The 17,593-nt window shown below is 33.9% G+C and overlaps 3 protein-coding genes across 3 annotated transcripts; all 3 read left to right on the top strand.

Moving 5' to 3' along the window:
* The first annotated feature begins 110 nt into the window (after positions 1 to 110).
* Positions 111 to 2,495, top strand: LOC11406693 (endonuclease 2). Its single transcript, XM_003614560.4, has 9 exons — positions 111 to 295; positions 532 to 706; positions 893 to 1,000; positions 1,113 to 1,168; positions 1,261 to 1,344; positions 1,433 to 1,525; positions 1,726 to 1,793; positions 1,950 to 2,023; positions 2,112 to 2,495. Exons 1-9 carry the CDS (start codon positions 185 to 187, stop codon positions 2,225 to 2,227), a joined length of 885 nt encoding a protein of 294 aa, XP_003614608.1. The 5' UTR covers positions 111 to 184; the 3' UTR covers positions 2,228 to 2,495.
* A 5,213-nt stretch (positions 2,496 to 7,708) lies between these two features.
* On the top strand, positions 7,709 to 8,533 carry LOC11405160 (uncharacterized). The gene is made up of 2 exons (XM_003614558.1): positions 7,709 to 8,287; positions 8,399 to 8,533. The coding sequence occupies exons 1-2, from the start codon at positions 7,709 to 7,711 to the stop codon at positions 8,531 to 8,533; spliced, it is 714 nt and encodes a 237-aa protein (XP_003614606.1).
* Positions 8,534 to 13,501: 4,968 nt separating this feature from the next.
* Positions 13,502 to 15,321, top strand: LOC112422105 (uncharacterized). Its single transcript, XM_024784851.1, has 4 exons — positions 13,502 to 14,134; positions 14,205 to 14,352; positions 14,666 to 14,742; positions 14,875 to 15,321. Exons 1-4 carry the CDS (start codon positions 13,502 to 13,504, stop codon positions 15,319 to 15,321), a joined length of 1,305 nt encoding a protein of 434 aa, XP_024640619.1.
* Positions 15,322 to 17,593: the final 2,272 nt, after the last annotated feature.

Raw genomic sequence — 17,593 nt, 5'->3', positions numbered from 1 at the left:
GTCAATGTTGACTTAACAAGCACTAAAATATTACTTCAAATCTCAATTTTGCACGTTACCAAAAAGAAATAAATAACACATCCATTTCACAACCGGTTTATATATATAGTTTTGTTTTATTGAAAAGCAGCATATCAAATACCATCATTACATGTGTGGCTTATTATAAAGTAATTAAAGTGCAATGGGTTGTTATAGAATTGCACTTGTAGCCATAGTTTCATTCCTTCTTTTGATCCAAAATACACAAGGGTGGGGAGATGATGGACATGCCATTGTTTGTAAGATTGCTCAGGTGGCTTCCTAGTTCCTACCTTGTTAATGAAATATTCTTTACTAATTCTGTTATTAAATTTAATCGGTTTTTGAATCAGATACTGAGTTTTTTTTTTTTTTTTTTTTTATTTTAAATAGTAATGAAAAAATGAAAGATGGATTTCATATTTTTTTTTTTCATTTCTAAATTTGATTGGTAATAATTTCTATTATAATGTGTTCTGATTTTAGTTAAATTTTTTTGCTTTTAAATAGGCTCGCCTAAGCAATACAGCTGCTAAGGCTGTGAAAAAATTGTTGCCAGAATCTGCAAACAATGATTTATCTAGCAAGTGTTCATGGGCAGATCATGTGAGGTTTATCTTTCAGTGGTCTTCCCCTCTACACTTTGCTGATACACCTGACAATGTTTGCACTTACAAGGACAAAAGTAACATCCTTTCTCATTCTTCTTCTATATATAATGATTCTTGTTTTACAGTGACAATGTACAACCATCAAACTCTATTTATATCATGACCAGAATAATAGCATCACGTAGTATTTGTATATAGTTTCTCAAAATTTGAAAAAACATCTTGCTATAGTACTGACCTGTTGTTTTTTAAACATTCAGGGGATTGTATAGATCATAAAACTGGAACAAAGGGGCGATGTGTCGTGGCCGCGATAAGCAATTACACTACACAGCTCCTGGACTATGGCAGTGACATTGAATCTAAATGTAAAACAAAAAAAAAAAATCAAATTAAATAACCTCAGTTGAATGTTTGTTTTGTGTTTTTGTAAGTTTACATCCACTCGATTTCGATACACTAACATCGATCATTTATCAGATAACCTCACCCAAGCTCTTCTATTCCTTTCACATTTTATGGGAGATATCCATCAGGTTTGCATTAACATAAGCAAAATCAAATATAATCCAAATAACATGCTTGAATGCTTCCATCTAAGTAAATGTGCAACTTGTTTAATATGCAGCCTCTACATTGTGGCTTTGTTTCGGACAAAGGAGGCAATGAAATTACTGTTCGTTGGTACAAAAGAAAACAAAATCTTCATCATGTATGTCAAATACATTGCTTCATCTATTATAGAACGTACATATGATATAGATTTTTCTATTCATTTTTAAATTGTATTTTATATGAAGGTTTGGGATGTTAGCATAATTGAGACAGAAGTTGAAAGATTCTATGACTCAGAACTAAGCGAGTTCGTTGATGCAATTCAACAAAATATCACGGTACATGATATGTCTTTAATTTGTAAAAATCAGTACGAGAAATTGTGTTTTGAAGTTTATTATGTCAATTTTTTTTTTTTCTTAAGTGGAGAATCTGGGGTTCGAACATGGACCCATGCATATAATATCTCTGGTAGCCACCAACTGAGCTAACCAACATGACTCATTTCTTTCTTCTTAATTCTTTTCTCGATATACAGAGAGAATGGGCTGATCAAGTAGAAGATTGGGAGAGCTGCGGTTCTAAGGATACCCCATGCCCGATTACGTATGTTCTATCTGATATAGTTGTCACATACTTCAGTACTTAAGTTCTCTTTGAATTTTGTTCAAATTTTTTAAATGTCTTATTATGTATTGAAAAAATTCCATTACAAGCTTAAAAGTTAGAAAACAGGTACTTAACTTTGGTCTATTTTTTCAGATATGCTACTGAAAGTAGCAAAGATGCTTGTAAATGGGCATATGAGGATGCATCTGAAGGTTCAGTACTTGATGGTAAGCTATAAGAAAATTTAGAAGTAGAACTATGCTATTTGACACTTCTTATACTTTATTTAATTATATAATGAAAATATTCTTGCAGATGATTACTTCCTGTCACGTTATCCTATCGTCAATTTGCGATTAGCTCAAGGGGGAGTTCGATTGGCTGCAACTCTAAATCGTATTTTTGACCCACAGTTGGCAATGTCAATGTGATTTAGTGAAATAATTATGATTATAATAAGGCAAAATTTACCAGACTCTCTTGAAGTCTGTTAAAATATGCCACTACAATTCCTCTAGTTTTTCAAAGAGAATAACCTACTCTTAACTTCATTATTGTTTCCCACCATTCTGGAAAAATTGGCGGGGGGTGGGCGTAGAAGTTTGCTACTACTTTGTAACTTTGCTATTGCTGATTCTGTGTTACTGTATAAAAGAATTGAATTAACTTTCCAATGTCAATCTTGCCCTGTCGGCTGTAGCTAGAATGGTCATTGATACATTACAAATGACTTGATTCAAATGTCGTTACGCAATAAACTTTTCAAACTTACAAAGATGTTTAGGTTGAACCAAAAAATTGAAGCATTAATATTTAAGAGTAGAAGAGCCATAACCACAATACCTGCATAATATGTTCATCATAAAAAGTAACGGGTCAAAAACTATATATTGATCAAAGGTGAAAGCAACAATACCTGCACCATGGAGTCGTAGCTTCATTCCAATTGTCGATGGCGGAAGCCAACTTTTGTTCTTTAGCATTCTTTGGAAATATCCATGCAAAGTAATAGTTGGTTTCAAAATGAAGATATTTTTGGACCTTGAACTACAGTAAAAATAAAACAGTGAGGCATTAAGTGCTTTAACAGCAGAAAACATAAAAATAAAACAATAATCAAAGTTGGATTCAAAACAAACTTAAAAACAATAAGCACATATGCCTTTATAGTTTGTCTGATAGCAACTAGTCAACTTCTAGTATTGTTGCATGGAACCCGTGGTTCTCTGGATCGTAGAATCGTACAATCCCACGAGCCAACTTGCGGTCTTGACTATATTGGCCACTAGAACTCAGGATCAAAATTGTCTCCAATTTTATAATCGGAATTGCATCCACTGGAACAGTAGTCTTGCAGTCATGAAACCTACGGATTTCCGATTAAGATTGTCCGAATTTCAAGATCCAATATAGTTTTAATCAATTTGATAAAATCTAATTTTAGTTTTGACTACATGCAATCCAGATTCAAAAAAATTCACAAGGAAACAAAAAACCCAACAAAATTCCTACAGGTTACAAAGCAGATAATAAATTGCTCAGAGTCTTAGTAGAGAAGATGTCTAGATCAACGCCTTTAGAGCCACCCACCATACTAAAAACCCTAAAAAGGAACCAGGAGTAAAATCAGTTGAATATTTGATACCCACAAGTATTCGTTAACTTTTTCAATAATTTGATTTTGTTAGTTACATTAAATCTTGAACGAAACATTCATCCAACCTTAAATTTGCGAGAGAGCAAATCTGCTGGGCCGTCATCTGTTGATGGTTCCACATTTACACATTTATGTTATACACCATATGCTCCGTAACAACATCATAACCTAAAACACTACCCTTTTTATTTTTCTTGCATGTCTAACAACTCACTGTTATGCTTGAGAATCGCTGAATTCTGTCACGAATAACATCTCACAGCCCTGCTGCATACCAACAGCGAACACTATTCTCTCCCTAAAAAAAAAACAGTGAACACTATTTTCACATTGAAAAAACAAATCCACTAAATCTCCTCCAATTCAACGCAAATTTGCACAGCTAGATGAATAAGGGACGTGACACTCGTTTAGCCTTTTCCAGGTTGGTACGAAGCTTCTACAGATCCTCGAGACAAGGTTTTGTACCTTTGGCGGTACTCTCACATTACAGAACCTTTTCAATTCCAAGCCATTTGAAGTTTAACCTTGTCCCCGAAATTCTCCTCAACAATATGTAGCCTGTTTTTACTTCCACTTCTATCCTCTTTCCAAACAATTGTATCAATGCCATCTTGATATAACAAAGGTACATTAGAAGGAAACAAAGAGTGGATATTTGCTACATCCCAACTTCTTTGGCCCTAAACAATTAAGTCACTCACTAGCAAATTATGAACCTCTCAAGTATGCGGTGAAGGCACACAAGTTCCCTCATGCACATGTAACTATGGGTCATTAATAACTCTAACAGAAGCACTATCTCCAATTCCCCACCTTCAAGGCTACAACCATAAGAAAGATTGTGGCGAGTGAACCATATACTACACCACGGACAACTAGTGTTATGACCAAGATTATAATCAAGAAACGAGGAGTTTGGAAAATACCTCGCTTTGAGAATTCTTGCAACTAGACTATTCGACTTGCACATAGTATCAAAAGCTTTCAAGTCTCTAAATCCCATCCTAGCTTTAGACTTCAAGAAAGTTAACCTATCCCAAGACATCCATCTAATTCCTTTGTTCTGGCTACCTCCTCCCCGCCAAAAGCCGTTTAACATCCTCTCTGTGTCATTAACAATGGACGATGAAATATAACCACACATTTGCATTTTTTTTTTTTTTTTCTTGATGGAAACTACCTCTAGTCTTTTTTTTTTTAAAGGACAAAATAAAATATATTAATTGAAACGTAGAATTCTACCTAGCACAAGAAGTGCCAGAATAAAACTCAGAGAAAGTTCAAACAATTATATGAAAAAATTAAAAGCAACAACATAAACAACAAAGCTAGCAATCTTAGTGACTACTTCCAAGCACATGAGGGGATTAAGACCACCAATAAGACAACAACTTAATTTTGTAACCTTTAGTCGGCTCAAGATGCCAGGACCACCTGTCCTCTACTCCGTCTTGCAAAACAATAGAATTCAACAAAACACAACACTCCCTACATGCTCTTCCTCCCGCCTATTGTTCTTTAATTTTGTATGTATGCATTTTACTCTCCCCGTAATGTTCTTGTTGCAATTTATAAAATAGTTAAAAAAACATAATTAATAGTAGATTTAACCAATTTTTGATTGAATTTTTATAGGCCATTTACCATTTTAGAGATTAAAAATAAATTAAATATTTACAAATAAATATATTATTAAGTAAACAGAGTTTATAGATACTATTATAAAAAAAGTAATAAATAAACATATAATTTTATGCCATTCTATTTTTATCCTCTTTCAACGACAAATTTTACCAAACAATTTATTTTTAATAAACTTATTTTTCAATTAAACACTTTAAGCTATCAATCGTCAACGCTGTATGCTATTTGTCAGCTATAAGCTAATCATATTTTTACGAATTAGACTTTTACTAAACACTACAAGAAATGTTGCATTTTTTCAGGGGCAGAAGCCCTAACAAAATGCTAAATACCTTGGCAATTGGACGTTTGCCAAGAGTTTTGCCAGGAGCAGAATCACCAGCAAATCTGCTCATCGCAAATGACCTTGTCAGGGGTTTAGCTCCTGGCAAATGTGCTCCTAGCAAAGGCCCTGGCTCAACCCCTGGTAAACTGTGTATGCTATTTGTCAACTATAAGCTAATCATATTTTTACGAATTAGACTTTTACTAAAAGATGTCAAAATCAATACTTCTTCCGTCCCAAATTACATGACGTTTTGATCATTTGATACAAATTAAGAAAGATATTAGATAATATTTTTCCTAATATATACTCTCATACAACAGTAATTATATTTCTTAATTTCTATGATTTTGACAAAAAAATGTCTAATGTCCAAATATAGTTATTTTTGGTATTGTAAATGCCACTAAATGAAATTTTTTCTGCACAAATTAAAATATAGTTAAACATCATTAGTACCATCCAAAGAGAACATCATTGGTACTATCAAAAAAGGACACTAGTGTTAATGTTGACTACTTAATAGTGACTAATTGAAATTGAAAACAAAAAATTTAAAAATAAACAATTTTTTCCCAATCAAAGAGAAGGACATAAGAAGAGAAGAAGATATTAAAGGGAGAAGAAGAGAGGAAACATAGCATTAGTGAGAAGAGAAACGGAGCAAAACTCACCAACTATATGTTGATGGAGGCAATCAATGACGTTGATGATTAGATTGAGTTAATAGGTGGTAGGTAATGGTTAAAAGAGGGAATAGATATCTCTCAACGGTGACGTAGAACCCTACTTTTTTGGGGTTAGAAGAGATAGTATTTTTTGACAGCGCTATCGGTCTTTTTATGTATTTTAATTTCAGTTCTTTTATTATTATTTTTAAAGGAAACATGTAAGACAGAAGTATCGGTATCGAAATATAAGTTAACTGTATCCGACATGTATCAGTCAATTTTTTCAAAAAATATAAATATTAATTATTGCCTGATACTTCTCGGATACGCGTATTGCAACGTATCGGGACGTATCCGTATCAGATACGTGTGATCACAATTCTTCATCATTTGTAGAGAATCGGGGCTTCACAGTTTGCAACCAAAAAAAATACCTCACAACGACTCACCCGTTTTCATCCCAAGTGAATGATCCAAATCCAAACCTAGTTCGTGCTTAAAAAACCGTGTCGTCTCATATATATATATATATATATATATATATATATATATATATATATATAGGGTTTTGTTAGAATACACATTTTATGAAGGTGTCTTTTAACAAGTTATAACTAAAAGGTTGATAATCACATCTTGAGGTGTGGATTGCTAAAAGACACATTAATGAGTATAGCAAATTAGTGCAAGTTAACAAATAAATTTTAATTCCCTCAAAAAAAAATATTTTAATGAAAATTATTAAAGTAATCCTCAAGCTATTAGTTTTAAATAAGGGAAATGTTAACAAATGCCCTTAGGGCATTGTTTAGTAACTTTAAATAGTAAGTTTTTGTCAAAGTTTATGAAATCAATGCATTGGAAATTGGAGTTTTTGACTTTTTAAAAAATAATTTCTTTATTAGGAATCTAAGAGTACCCTTAGGACACTCGTTAACAAAACCTTTTAAATAATAATGATAAAAGATATTTTTGTCCAAATAAAAATATGCACTTTTGCTAACTTGGAAGTATTTATTTTAGGTCAAATGGATTTATAGGTCATTTAAGTTTTTCGTTTTTCCTAAAGTGGTCCTTTAAATTTCAAAAGTCCCAAACAAATTCTTTAAGTTTCAAAAGTCTAAAACAAGTCCTTTTAGTTTTTGAATCGTTTCAAACAAGTCATTTTAGAGGATAATGGTGATGATTCAGATGATAGCAGCAAAGAGCATTATCCACCATTTATCATGCCTAAAAAGATGACTAATTTTAAGTGGTTGTTAGGAGCCAGATTTGGTACCAAAGATGAGTTCAAGGAAGCAATTACCAATTATGCTATCTACGATATGACTTGTTTGAAACGATTCAAAAACTAAAATGACTTGTTTTGAGACTTTTGAAACTTAAAGGACCACCTTAAAAAAAACGAAAAAATTATTTTTGACCTTTATTTTATTGGTCGAAGTTAACAAACCTCAAAATCATATATATATATATATATATATATATATATATATATATATATTTCTGGGCCCATATATTTCCCGGCCACTCTACAGAAACACTAACACAATACCGCTTCACACTGTATCAACACCAAACCCTATTCTTCTTTTTCTTTGCCGCTAAATTCATGGGTTTACGGCGTTTTCATGAAGAAGAAGAAGAGACCGAGCCTATGTCTCCAAAATCAAGGAGACCCAAATCCTTTCACCAATCTACCTTACCAAAGTGGGGAACTCATATATGCACCAAAACCGCCGTTATTGATACCGCCGGTGCTTCAATCAACTGCTTCGGTGACCGCCGTTCTTCTAGCCCTAACTCCTACGAATCAACTGATGCCAAAGGAATCGCGGTTGTGAGAGAGAAGCTCATGCATGAACTAAAAACTGATTTGAAAACTGCCACTGATAGATTGAAGTACGCGTTTTTGAATGGAGAAAGCAAAGCTCCGATTACCTCATCCGATAATGCAAATGGTGATTTCACTTCTCTGTCGAGAATTGAAATTGACGCCGCTGGCCATGGTTTCGTCGATCCTATTTCGTCAAGGTTGAGAAGTAATATTCCTAGTAACGAGGTTGAAACACCGAAATTTTCTCTTCAGCTCTTGAGGAAGGAAATCGATGAAGATTTCATGGTGTTGACAGGTTGTCGGCCTCGGAAAAGGCCCACCAAGAGGCCCAGAGTTGTTCAGAAAGAGTTAGACGTTAGTTGCATGTTTTCCCTTTTAATGAATAATTAATCTCTCAATATATTACTGCTTTTGTTTAATTTATCATTGATAATAAATACCTAATTTGTTTTTACTGTTTTGCAGAATGTTTTTCCTGGATTGTGGCTAAGTGATGTTAATGCTGAAAAGTACAAGGTTCATGATACAAATCAGAATGAGAGATCTGCGAAGAGGAAAGGGAAAAGGAAGTGTTTTGATGATGAAGAATCATCATATTAGGTTTTTTGTTTTGATTCTCAATCTTTGGGATGGTGCTAATATTAGGTTTTTTGATAGATATAATATTGTTGGTTCATTCTTTTGTTTACAAGAATAGTACCCCACTAAATTTGATGATAGATGATATAACCGTAGTTAAGCTGACTTTTACTTTGCATATCAAGTTTTTTGGTGTGACTCTGTTCAATGATGCAGCTCAAATGTGTCACAATTTTAAAGTTTGATGTTTCAGTTAGTACTACTACTTTATTACTTGTCAATTGTCTTGGGCAGCTTTTTACTTTGTCTTTCAAAATCGTATTAAATTGTACTATTCAGGGCCGTATATAAGGCAGGGCATCGTCCTAGGCCTCAAAAAATAAGTACGAAATTTGGACCCACAATATTTTTTTAGGGGTCTATTAGACCCTAAAAAAAGTTGCTTAGTTTTTTGTGCTACTTAGTTAACTCACGCTGAAAAATGTCTAAGTCACATTGAAAATAGACCTATCTGAGCTAACTTACATTCGGCTTTTTTTATGGGAATTGGCAATTATAAATGGGAGAAGAGTAATTGTCTTGATGTTTATATATATTTATTAGTTAGGTTAGGATCCAAATTGTAGATTCGCCCTTGGCCACCAAAATCTCAGAAACGGTCCTGGTAATTGGTACTGTTTTCTTTTAACTTGTACTAGTTTGTCTCATTTTATGCAATGGGAAATATGTTTCTGGTTCAAGCTTTATCTGTAAAAATTTTTTGCGTAGATCTCTGTTATAGCTCTTTATGAATGATACTTTTTAGGGATTATTTTAAGAAGAGAGTTACAAGTACAACCTCTTTTTTTTTCCATGAGTTCCAACTCTACAACGCTGTAATAGAAACCCAATGTATGTGTGTAACCTTCTTTTATCAACAAAGGTTCATGTGTAGTCTATACCAATGTTTTTAAAACCGGACCGGCCGGTTCAGCCGTGAACCGGAGTTTATACCGGTCCGGACAGGTCTTAAAAACCAGTAGTATTAAGAACTGGTAAAAACCGGTAAAACAGAAAAGAACCGTCGAAAACCGGTAAGACCGCTGAACCGGATCCGGTTTATTCGAACCGCTCGGTTAAAAAATTAAAAGGAAAAAAAATTCAATTTTTGCACTTCTTCCCTTTTTTTTTTTTTGTTATCAGAGACTTCTCTTTTCCTTTCATTGGCCATAAATGAACGAGTAGAAGAAACTTTAAGATGACAAAGTGAAATACAGAGTTTTGGAAACTAGACCTTTTTCTTCAGTTAAGACTTCCTGGTTTTTCATGTTCTATATACAGCCAAAACTCCTATTAGCATTCAAATGGAGAAGAGAGATGTTGTAAAAAAATATAAAAAGAGAAGAAGAAGAAGAAGGTATAAGAGATGTGGCGGCTGTTATAATGTAAGAGAAATGATATTTGAACATCCATTTAGTGACAACTTTTGCAACAATTTTCTCTCCCATACTCACATTATTTTTTTTTACGTTATCTCTCTATTGTTATGGTTTCCGTGCCAAATCACTTTTTTCTTTGTAAAGTATAATTGTCAAATAAGTTGTCATCAAATTAGTTGTTCAAATAACACTCATCATAATGTAAACTTGTAAGCAAGAGGAGAAGAAACTTTTACTCTAGGGTTTTAACAACTTATAAGTGGGCTTGGGCTCAAAAGTAATAACAAAGTAACTAATTTTTTGGGCCTACATTTTTTCCTTATTCTTTAACAAAGTAACACTATATTTATTTTTTTATTTATTAATTTATTTATTAATTATCCGGTCCGGTTTTAAAAACATTGGTATATACCCATTTATGGCAAGGTTATTGATAATTGATTGCTATACCTACTAGATGGGCCTTTGAAAGTTTAACAGTTTTTGCGGTGCAAATTGTAGTAATATGCATATTTTATACTGTATTACCTTTTTTGTTGTTGAGATAAATGTTTACTATGGTCGATTATTGAGTAAAGACCAAGAAGTTTGAAATATTCCTTAATCCTAATACCAGCATAAAAGATACAAAATTCAAGCAATTATACCAAATGATGTGATATATATGTGTAAAAAAAAAGTTGAAAACGCAAGAAATCGCACCTGCATTTGTACCTATGCGCCATGCACCTGGGACGAGCATTCCTTGATGCCCAAGGCGTCCTGCACCCCCATCCATGTGCCATGCACCTGGTATAGGGTGAAAAATCCATATTTTGCTTGTTTTTCAAGTTGGATCGGCGGATAAAGCCCAACTTTCCTCTCTTAATCCCTAAGTAACCAATGGCTATAAATAGAGACCCTTGCACAATATTTTATTCATTCAGAAACATTGAAAAAGACCTCTATATGTGTGTGTGGTATAATATGTACCTTGAGTGTATGTTTAGAATTGTTTCAATCTCACAGCAAAGTACAATCACATGACAACTGGAGTGTGGCAAGTTCCTTGACCAACCCCACTATCTTTATGAGGTACATATGTGTATCTTGGAATTGTAAGTGATTGGAAGTAATAAGTATCTTCTCTAAGCTTGTCCCGCTTGCATGGAAGTGGTAAGTTAGTCAAGTCTGGAAGTGGGAAGAATGACAATATGAGCACAATCTCCGAAAAGGTATGTTCCATCATCAAAATTCATGTAAATTCCAACTTCTTGCTGTTTTGTTGCTTGACTGCATGAACCAGTTTAAGTTTAGGGTTGATAAAGAAATATATATGATGTTTTTAGCTATGTTTTTAGTGTAATTCTTTGCATTTTGATAACACACAAAGTACACCGTCTAAATAGCTTGATATCCATTTGTTTAAGAGTCAATTATTGTGTCTTGCATGGTCACTGCTGGTGTTTTCCTTGTGTTACACATACTTGGGTGTTGGAAGTAAAACAGAAAAAAAAATCTCAAAAAGGATGCATGACGTCACTGGCCCGAAAGCCAATTTTTTCCATATTACTCTTAAGTTTTTGATATGATTCAACTATTGGTGCACATCTCCTGCACGATTTTAGGAGTTTTCATTTGTAAAATTAGTCTATAAAAAGAACCCAAACACTATGTATTATGTATCTCTTGCTATCGTATTATTATATCATAAATTTTAGAACCACGATGCACTGCAAGAGTTCCATCTTCAATTCCAATTTGTTTCTTTTAAATTCATTCATTGTCGTGGTTGTTATTATTGATTTCCGATTCAACAAATTTGATACGTGCATTATTCCATCAATCACGTGCTTATTTCTTACCGCTCTTTAATATGAATTCATCAAAAATAGGTTTAGAATGTTATTTTATCATGTGTGAGCAGTGGCGGAGGCTTGTATGGGCTGAGGTGGGCCATGGCCCACCCCCAAATATAGGGAAATTACGAAATACCCTCAGCTTATTTTGTTTTTCCAAGTGGCCCACCAGCATTCTCACTTCAGACTTTTCCCCTTCCACTTCCTCTATTACACTACACGCACTTCTTCTCATTCTTTGAAGCGCGACCGCCGCACTTCTTCCCCTTCCGACCGCGCAACCGCCGACACTTCTTCCCCTTCCGACCGCCATCACTCCCTTCTCTCTCATTCAGAAAAGATCAAACAAAAACCCTTTTTCTTTTCACTCTCTATTTTTCCTATCCAAATGGAAAGGTAATTTTTTTACTATTGTTGATTTTCTTTTTGATTTTAGAATTTAAAGGTGTTTGTTTGTTGTTGTTTGCTACTAAGATTGGTTGTTGTTTGATAATTTTTGATTGATGATTGCTATTATTACTAAGTTTGAATGTTAATTGATTTTCTTATTTGTTGTTCTTGTTTGTTGATTGTTGGTATTTGATAATTGAATTTAGAAACTACAATGTTTTCATATTTTTGTTGTTATGCACATCTTGAGCAACCTTGCAATTGTTATGTGATTCTCTGCTCTTGTTATGGCAGTAGCAATGTTATCACGGCCCACCCACAACTTTTGGATTTTTGAAAATGCAATCTCTTCTCTTGTTATGGCAGTAGCAATGTTATCACGGCTCACCCACATTTTGTTCATATTATTGGTAAATGAATGTTTTTATATGGCAGTAGCAATGTGCCAATGTGTTATTTGCAATGAATATGTTCTAATTGTTTCCAATTAAACTTTTGAAGCATAAGTGATTTTGACTTATAGAATTATGGACTTACGGAATTATTTGACTTATGAAATTATTTATTTTTTTGAAAAGAAAAGTTAAGAAGAAGAAGAGTATAACACTTGATCATTTTTATAAGAAGAGAGCTTGTGAGAGTGAAAGAGATGAACAAGGAATGACTCCTCCATCTCAACCTGTTAAAGTTTCCATAATTGAAGAAGTGATAACTTCTACATCTCAACCTATTGATGTTCCAAGAATTAAAGAAGACATAATTCATATGACTCAACCTGTTGATGTTCCAAGAATTGAAGAAGACATAACTCATACAACTCAACATGTTGATGTTCAAAAAATTGAAGAATTGCATAACGCGGGTGATTTTTTGAATTATTTAGAACGTGATCTTGAAAAGCGTTCCCCAATATGGACATTTCCAGCAAATCATGTGGATGAAATACGAAGAGCTTATCTGAATTGGGGTCCATATCAAATCCATTTAGAAGAATATCCTTCGTCTGGTAAAGGGGATCATCCAAGACGGTTTAAAGACACTTGGTTTAGCTTGTTTTATTCATGGCTAGAATATTCACCTTCAAAGGATGCCGCATTTTGCTTACCATGCTATCTTTTTAACAATGGACCAAATGGACGTTCTGAATTTGATGTCTTCGTTATTACATGTTTTAATTTAGAGGTTGGAAGAGAGTTAGAGATGGAAAGAATTGTGCTTTTCTTAAGCACATTGGGAAGGATCCTTGCTCACATCACAACAATGCAGTGAAAGCTTGTAATGACTTGTTGAATCAAAAGGCACACATTAGACATGGATTTCAAAAACAAAGCTCAAGTCAAATGATGAATAACCGACTACGTCTCAAGGCTTCAATTGATGTTGTTTGTTGGTTAACACTTCAAGCTTGTGCTTTTAGGGGTCACGACGAAAAGGTTATATCAAAAAACCAAGGTAATTTTCTTGAGTTGCTAAAACTTTTGGCCTCTTATAATGATGAAGTTGCACAAGTTGTGTTGAATAATGCTCCAAAGAATGGAAAATATACTTGCCATCAAGTTCAAAAAGAGCTCTTGGAAATTCTTTCTAGTAGAGTGAAAAAACATATTCGTGAGGAAATTGGTGATTCCAAGTTTTGTATCATTGTAGATGAAGCTCGCGATGAGTCACAAAAGGAACAAATGGCTCTGGTGTTAAGATTTGTTGATAAAGATGGTTTAATACAAGAGCGATTTTTTGATATGAGATGTGTTACTAGCACTACATCTTTAAGTCTTAAGGAAGCAGTGTGTGATATACTTTCTCGACATAACCTTGATGTTTCTAACCTTCGTGGTCAAGGGTATGATGGTGCAAGCAATATGAGAGGAGAATGGAACGGTTTACAAGCATTGTTTATGAAGGATTGTCCTTATGCATACTACATCCATTGTTTTGCTCACAGATTACAACTTTCCTTGATTACTGCATCAAGTGAAGTCAAACCAATTCATAAATTCTTTGAGAAACTGACTTTTTATTGTCAATAATGTTTGTTCTTCTCCTAAGCGACATGATGAGTTACAAGCTGCCCAACTAAAAGAAAATGAATATTTGTTGGAAATTGAAGGGATAGTACCTGGTAAAGGTGCAAACCAAATTGGTACTGTGAAACGGGCAACAGATACTCGATGGGGATCACATTTCAGTTCTATTTGTAGCTTGATCTGCATGTAGGAAGCAACTTGTTTTGTTTTAAAAAAAATTGCAAAGGAAGTAACAAATTATTCTACAAGTGGGAATGCTGACAATGCTTACAATTACTTGAAGTCATTTGATTTTATATTTATCTTGCATTTGATGAAAGAAATTATGGGGATAACATATGTGCTTTGTCAAGCCTTGCAACTCCAAGCTCAAGATGTAGTTAATGCTATGTTTCTGGTTCGTAACACAAAAACTCTTATTCAACAATTGAGAAGATGGTTGGGATAAATTACTTGCTAATGTGAGATATTTTTGTGTAAGAGATGCTATTGAGATTCCTGATCTCGATGATTTGCATTCAGCAACAAGATTTGGACGCTCTCGTCTCGAAGAGAACCAGGTAACAATAGAGCACTATTTTAGAGTTGAAATATTTTTTACTACCATTGATAAACAATTACAAGAGTTGAATAGTAGATTTAGTGAGGATGCAATGAATTTGTTAACTCTAAGTTGTGCTTTGACTCCTAAGGATAGTTATAAAGCTTTTGATGTTGATACTATTTGCACTCTTGTTGATAAATATTATCCCATGGATTTCAATGATCAAGGGAAGATTCACTTGTGTTATCAACTCGAGCAATTCATTGTTGATGCCCGCAAAGAACCATGTTTGAAGAATTTATCAACTATTCAAGAATTATGCTCGTGTTTGGTTGCAACTGAGAGGAATAAAATTTACTTCTTGATTGATAGACTACTCCGCCTTATCATGACTCTTCCAGTTTCTACAGCAACAACTGAGAGATCTTTTTCAGCAACGAAGATTATCAAGACTAGGTTGAGAAACAAGATGGGAAGTGGGTTTCTAAATGATACCATGACAGTTTATATCGAAAGGGAAATTAGTGCAAGTATTAGTTCTGAGTCAGTTATTGATGATTTCAAGTTAGTTGGATCGCGTAACGACTTATTTTAATTTTCTAAGGTATGTAGTTTACTTTTTTGATTAAACTTTGTGCTTAGAGTTTATTACAACTGAAAAATTTATGTTTTATATATTAGAGTATATTTTGCTGGCCCACCCCCGATATTTTTTCTACCTCTGCCACTGTGTGTGAGTAATTTACTTTGAGTATGAAATGTGAGGATTGTCACACCAATGTTACTCTAATAAATTTTATGTTATATAATTGAAACGAGAAGTATATTTTTAGTTCGAAAATTGAGTTTTTTTTTCAAATTAAAAGTTTACTACAAAAGTAAAAAATACCGTGATACCTCTTTTGCATCGAAAGAGTGAAAAAGGTATCTGACTTTAGAAAATTCGGAAATTAATTTTTTAACGCAGCAGGAAAAATGTTTTTTAAATTAATTTAGAAAATACAAATTTTCAAAAATAATTTTTTTTATTGAGCACGCGAAAGCTGGCAGTTATATTTAGGGTGTTTCACCCCTTTTACCTACAAAACTTTAAAAAATCAAAAATAAAAATTTACATCTAATTCAATAGTTGCACCAAATTTTCAACAAAAGATATTTGATCTAACAGTTTTACCATCAAACAAAATCATCAAATTACAGAGTGAGTACATTTTTATTTTTGCTAAGCAAGCTGATATATGGATTAGATAAAAATAAAAAAAAGTACGGAGGTTCGGAAGCATGAGAACAAACCAAGAATGTTAACACAAAAGTGTAGTCCACCCAAATGGATAATATAGAGTTAAAAATCAACACAAATGAACCAACCCTAATCAATCCTAAGAAACAATCAATCATCATGGATACAATCCAACAAACCCACATACCAGGGTAAATGGGAAAGCAAGCACCAATTTTAGGGTTTGAAAGTTGGCAAATGGGCCGACTGTACCAACACACACAGATCCATATAACATCATCTTCGTTCATGAACCATAACAAGTAATAACATGCCTTTGGATAAGACAATGAACACATACCCAAACAAGATTAGAAAACTCAATCCTAAACTGGTTTTAGGGGGGTACTAGTGCATAACATTAGCCCGTAAAACCTTTAGATTTCAATAAATCTGGAAATATAATTGATCTAAATAGTGTGAGCATGAACCGAGTATCTATTCAATCCATTCGATGACAATCCTGACGGATACTATCAACAACAGAAGAGCGAACGAAGCCAGAAAATTAGCAACAATCACATATCAAACCAACAAATCTAAACCAACAAAGGTCTAGATTCTCAAAGCAGCAATTATCGTAATGTTACGACAATGACGTGGCTCTAATGAAACTGAGCAACCATTATTAATGACCTCAAACAGAATAGATCCAACGAGTCTTAAAAGAGCTGTCAAAACTATAACCATTGCACAGGCCATAAGGCCGCATTGGTTTTGAAATGGATAACATAAATACCAAACGTTGTTGGGGTGGAGCTCGCAGCAGCGAGAGATTATAGGATCCATCAAGTAGAACGAAACCATTTTTGAAAGAAACTTCTAGTCACAAATCAATGAAAACCAGATTGAAGCACAGATCTCCGATCTAAAACCAGATCTGAGTGCATCGGCGGTTATAGAACCCCATAAGGTCACGAAATCTGATGGGGTTTTAGGTGATGCAGAGGGTGTACATCGTCGCATTACCAACAACCATGATTACATCTTAAGTGGGGAGGGTTAGGATTGAGGAGATGAGGGTAGGGGTGGAGGGCTGAAGGTATATTGTACAGAGTAAATATGTTAAAACATATAAAACTTTAGTAATTACATGCTTTCATATATATCAAACTAAAAAACAATATTAATTGATTACTACATATTAAATTTTCTGGTTCACACACACACACATGTGCCCCCCTGCGCGAGCACACACACATAAATTTAACATATCTAAGCTATAATAGAACCGCAAAGACACAATCACAAAATCTTAGGCTCCATGGTTTGCAGGCAAAGCCAAAACTACCATCGGAGGCGGCAGATTTGCGTCCCTCTTTGAAACTGATGCTTTCTTTGACTTTGATGTTTTCATAGTTTTTGACATCAGGGCTGACAACAGTTTGCTTCTTACCCTTTTTTTCTCTAATAGCTTTTCTATAAATTGATGATAATGCTGAATTTGGTTCAATTTATGTTGGCTATAAAAGTGTGGTGCTAAAATTGATAGTAATCCATCAATGTGACACGGCATGTAATGTTCAGTACATTTTTTTTCACGCAACTCAGAATCTGAAATGCTATTCACCAAATCCCATAGTTGTTT

Source organism: Medicago truncatula, chromosome 5 (genome assembly GCF_003473485.1).
Source record: "Medicago truncatula cultivar Jemalong A17 chromosome 5, MtrunA17r5.0-ANR, whole genome shotgun sequence".
Lineage (NCBI taxonomy): Eukaryota > Viridiplantae > Streptophyta > Magnoliopsida > Fabales > Fabaceae > Medicago > Medicago truncatula.
Note: the sequence above shows the minus strand (reverse complement) of the source record. Positions and strands in the feature narration are given on the sequence as shown.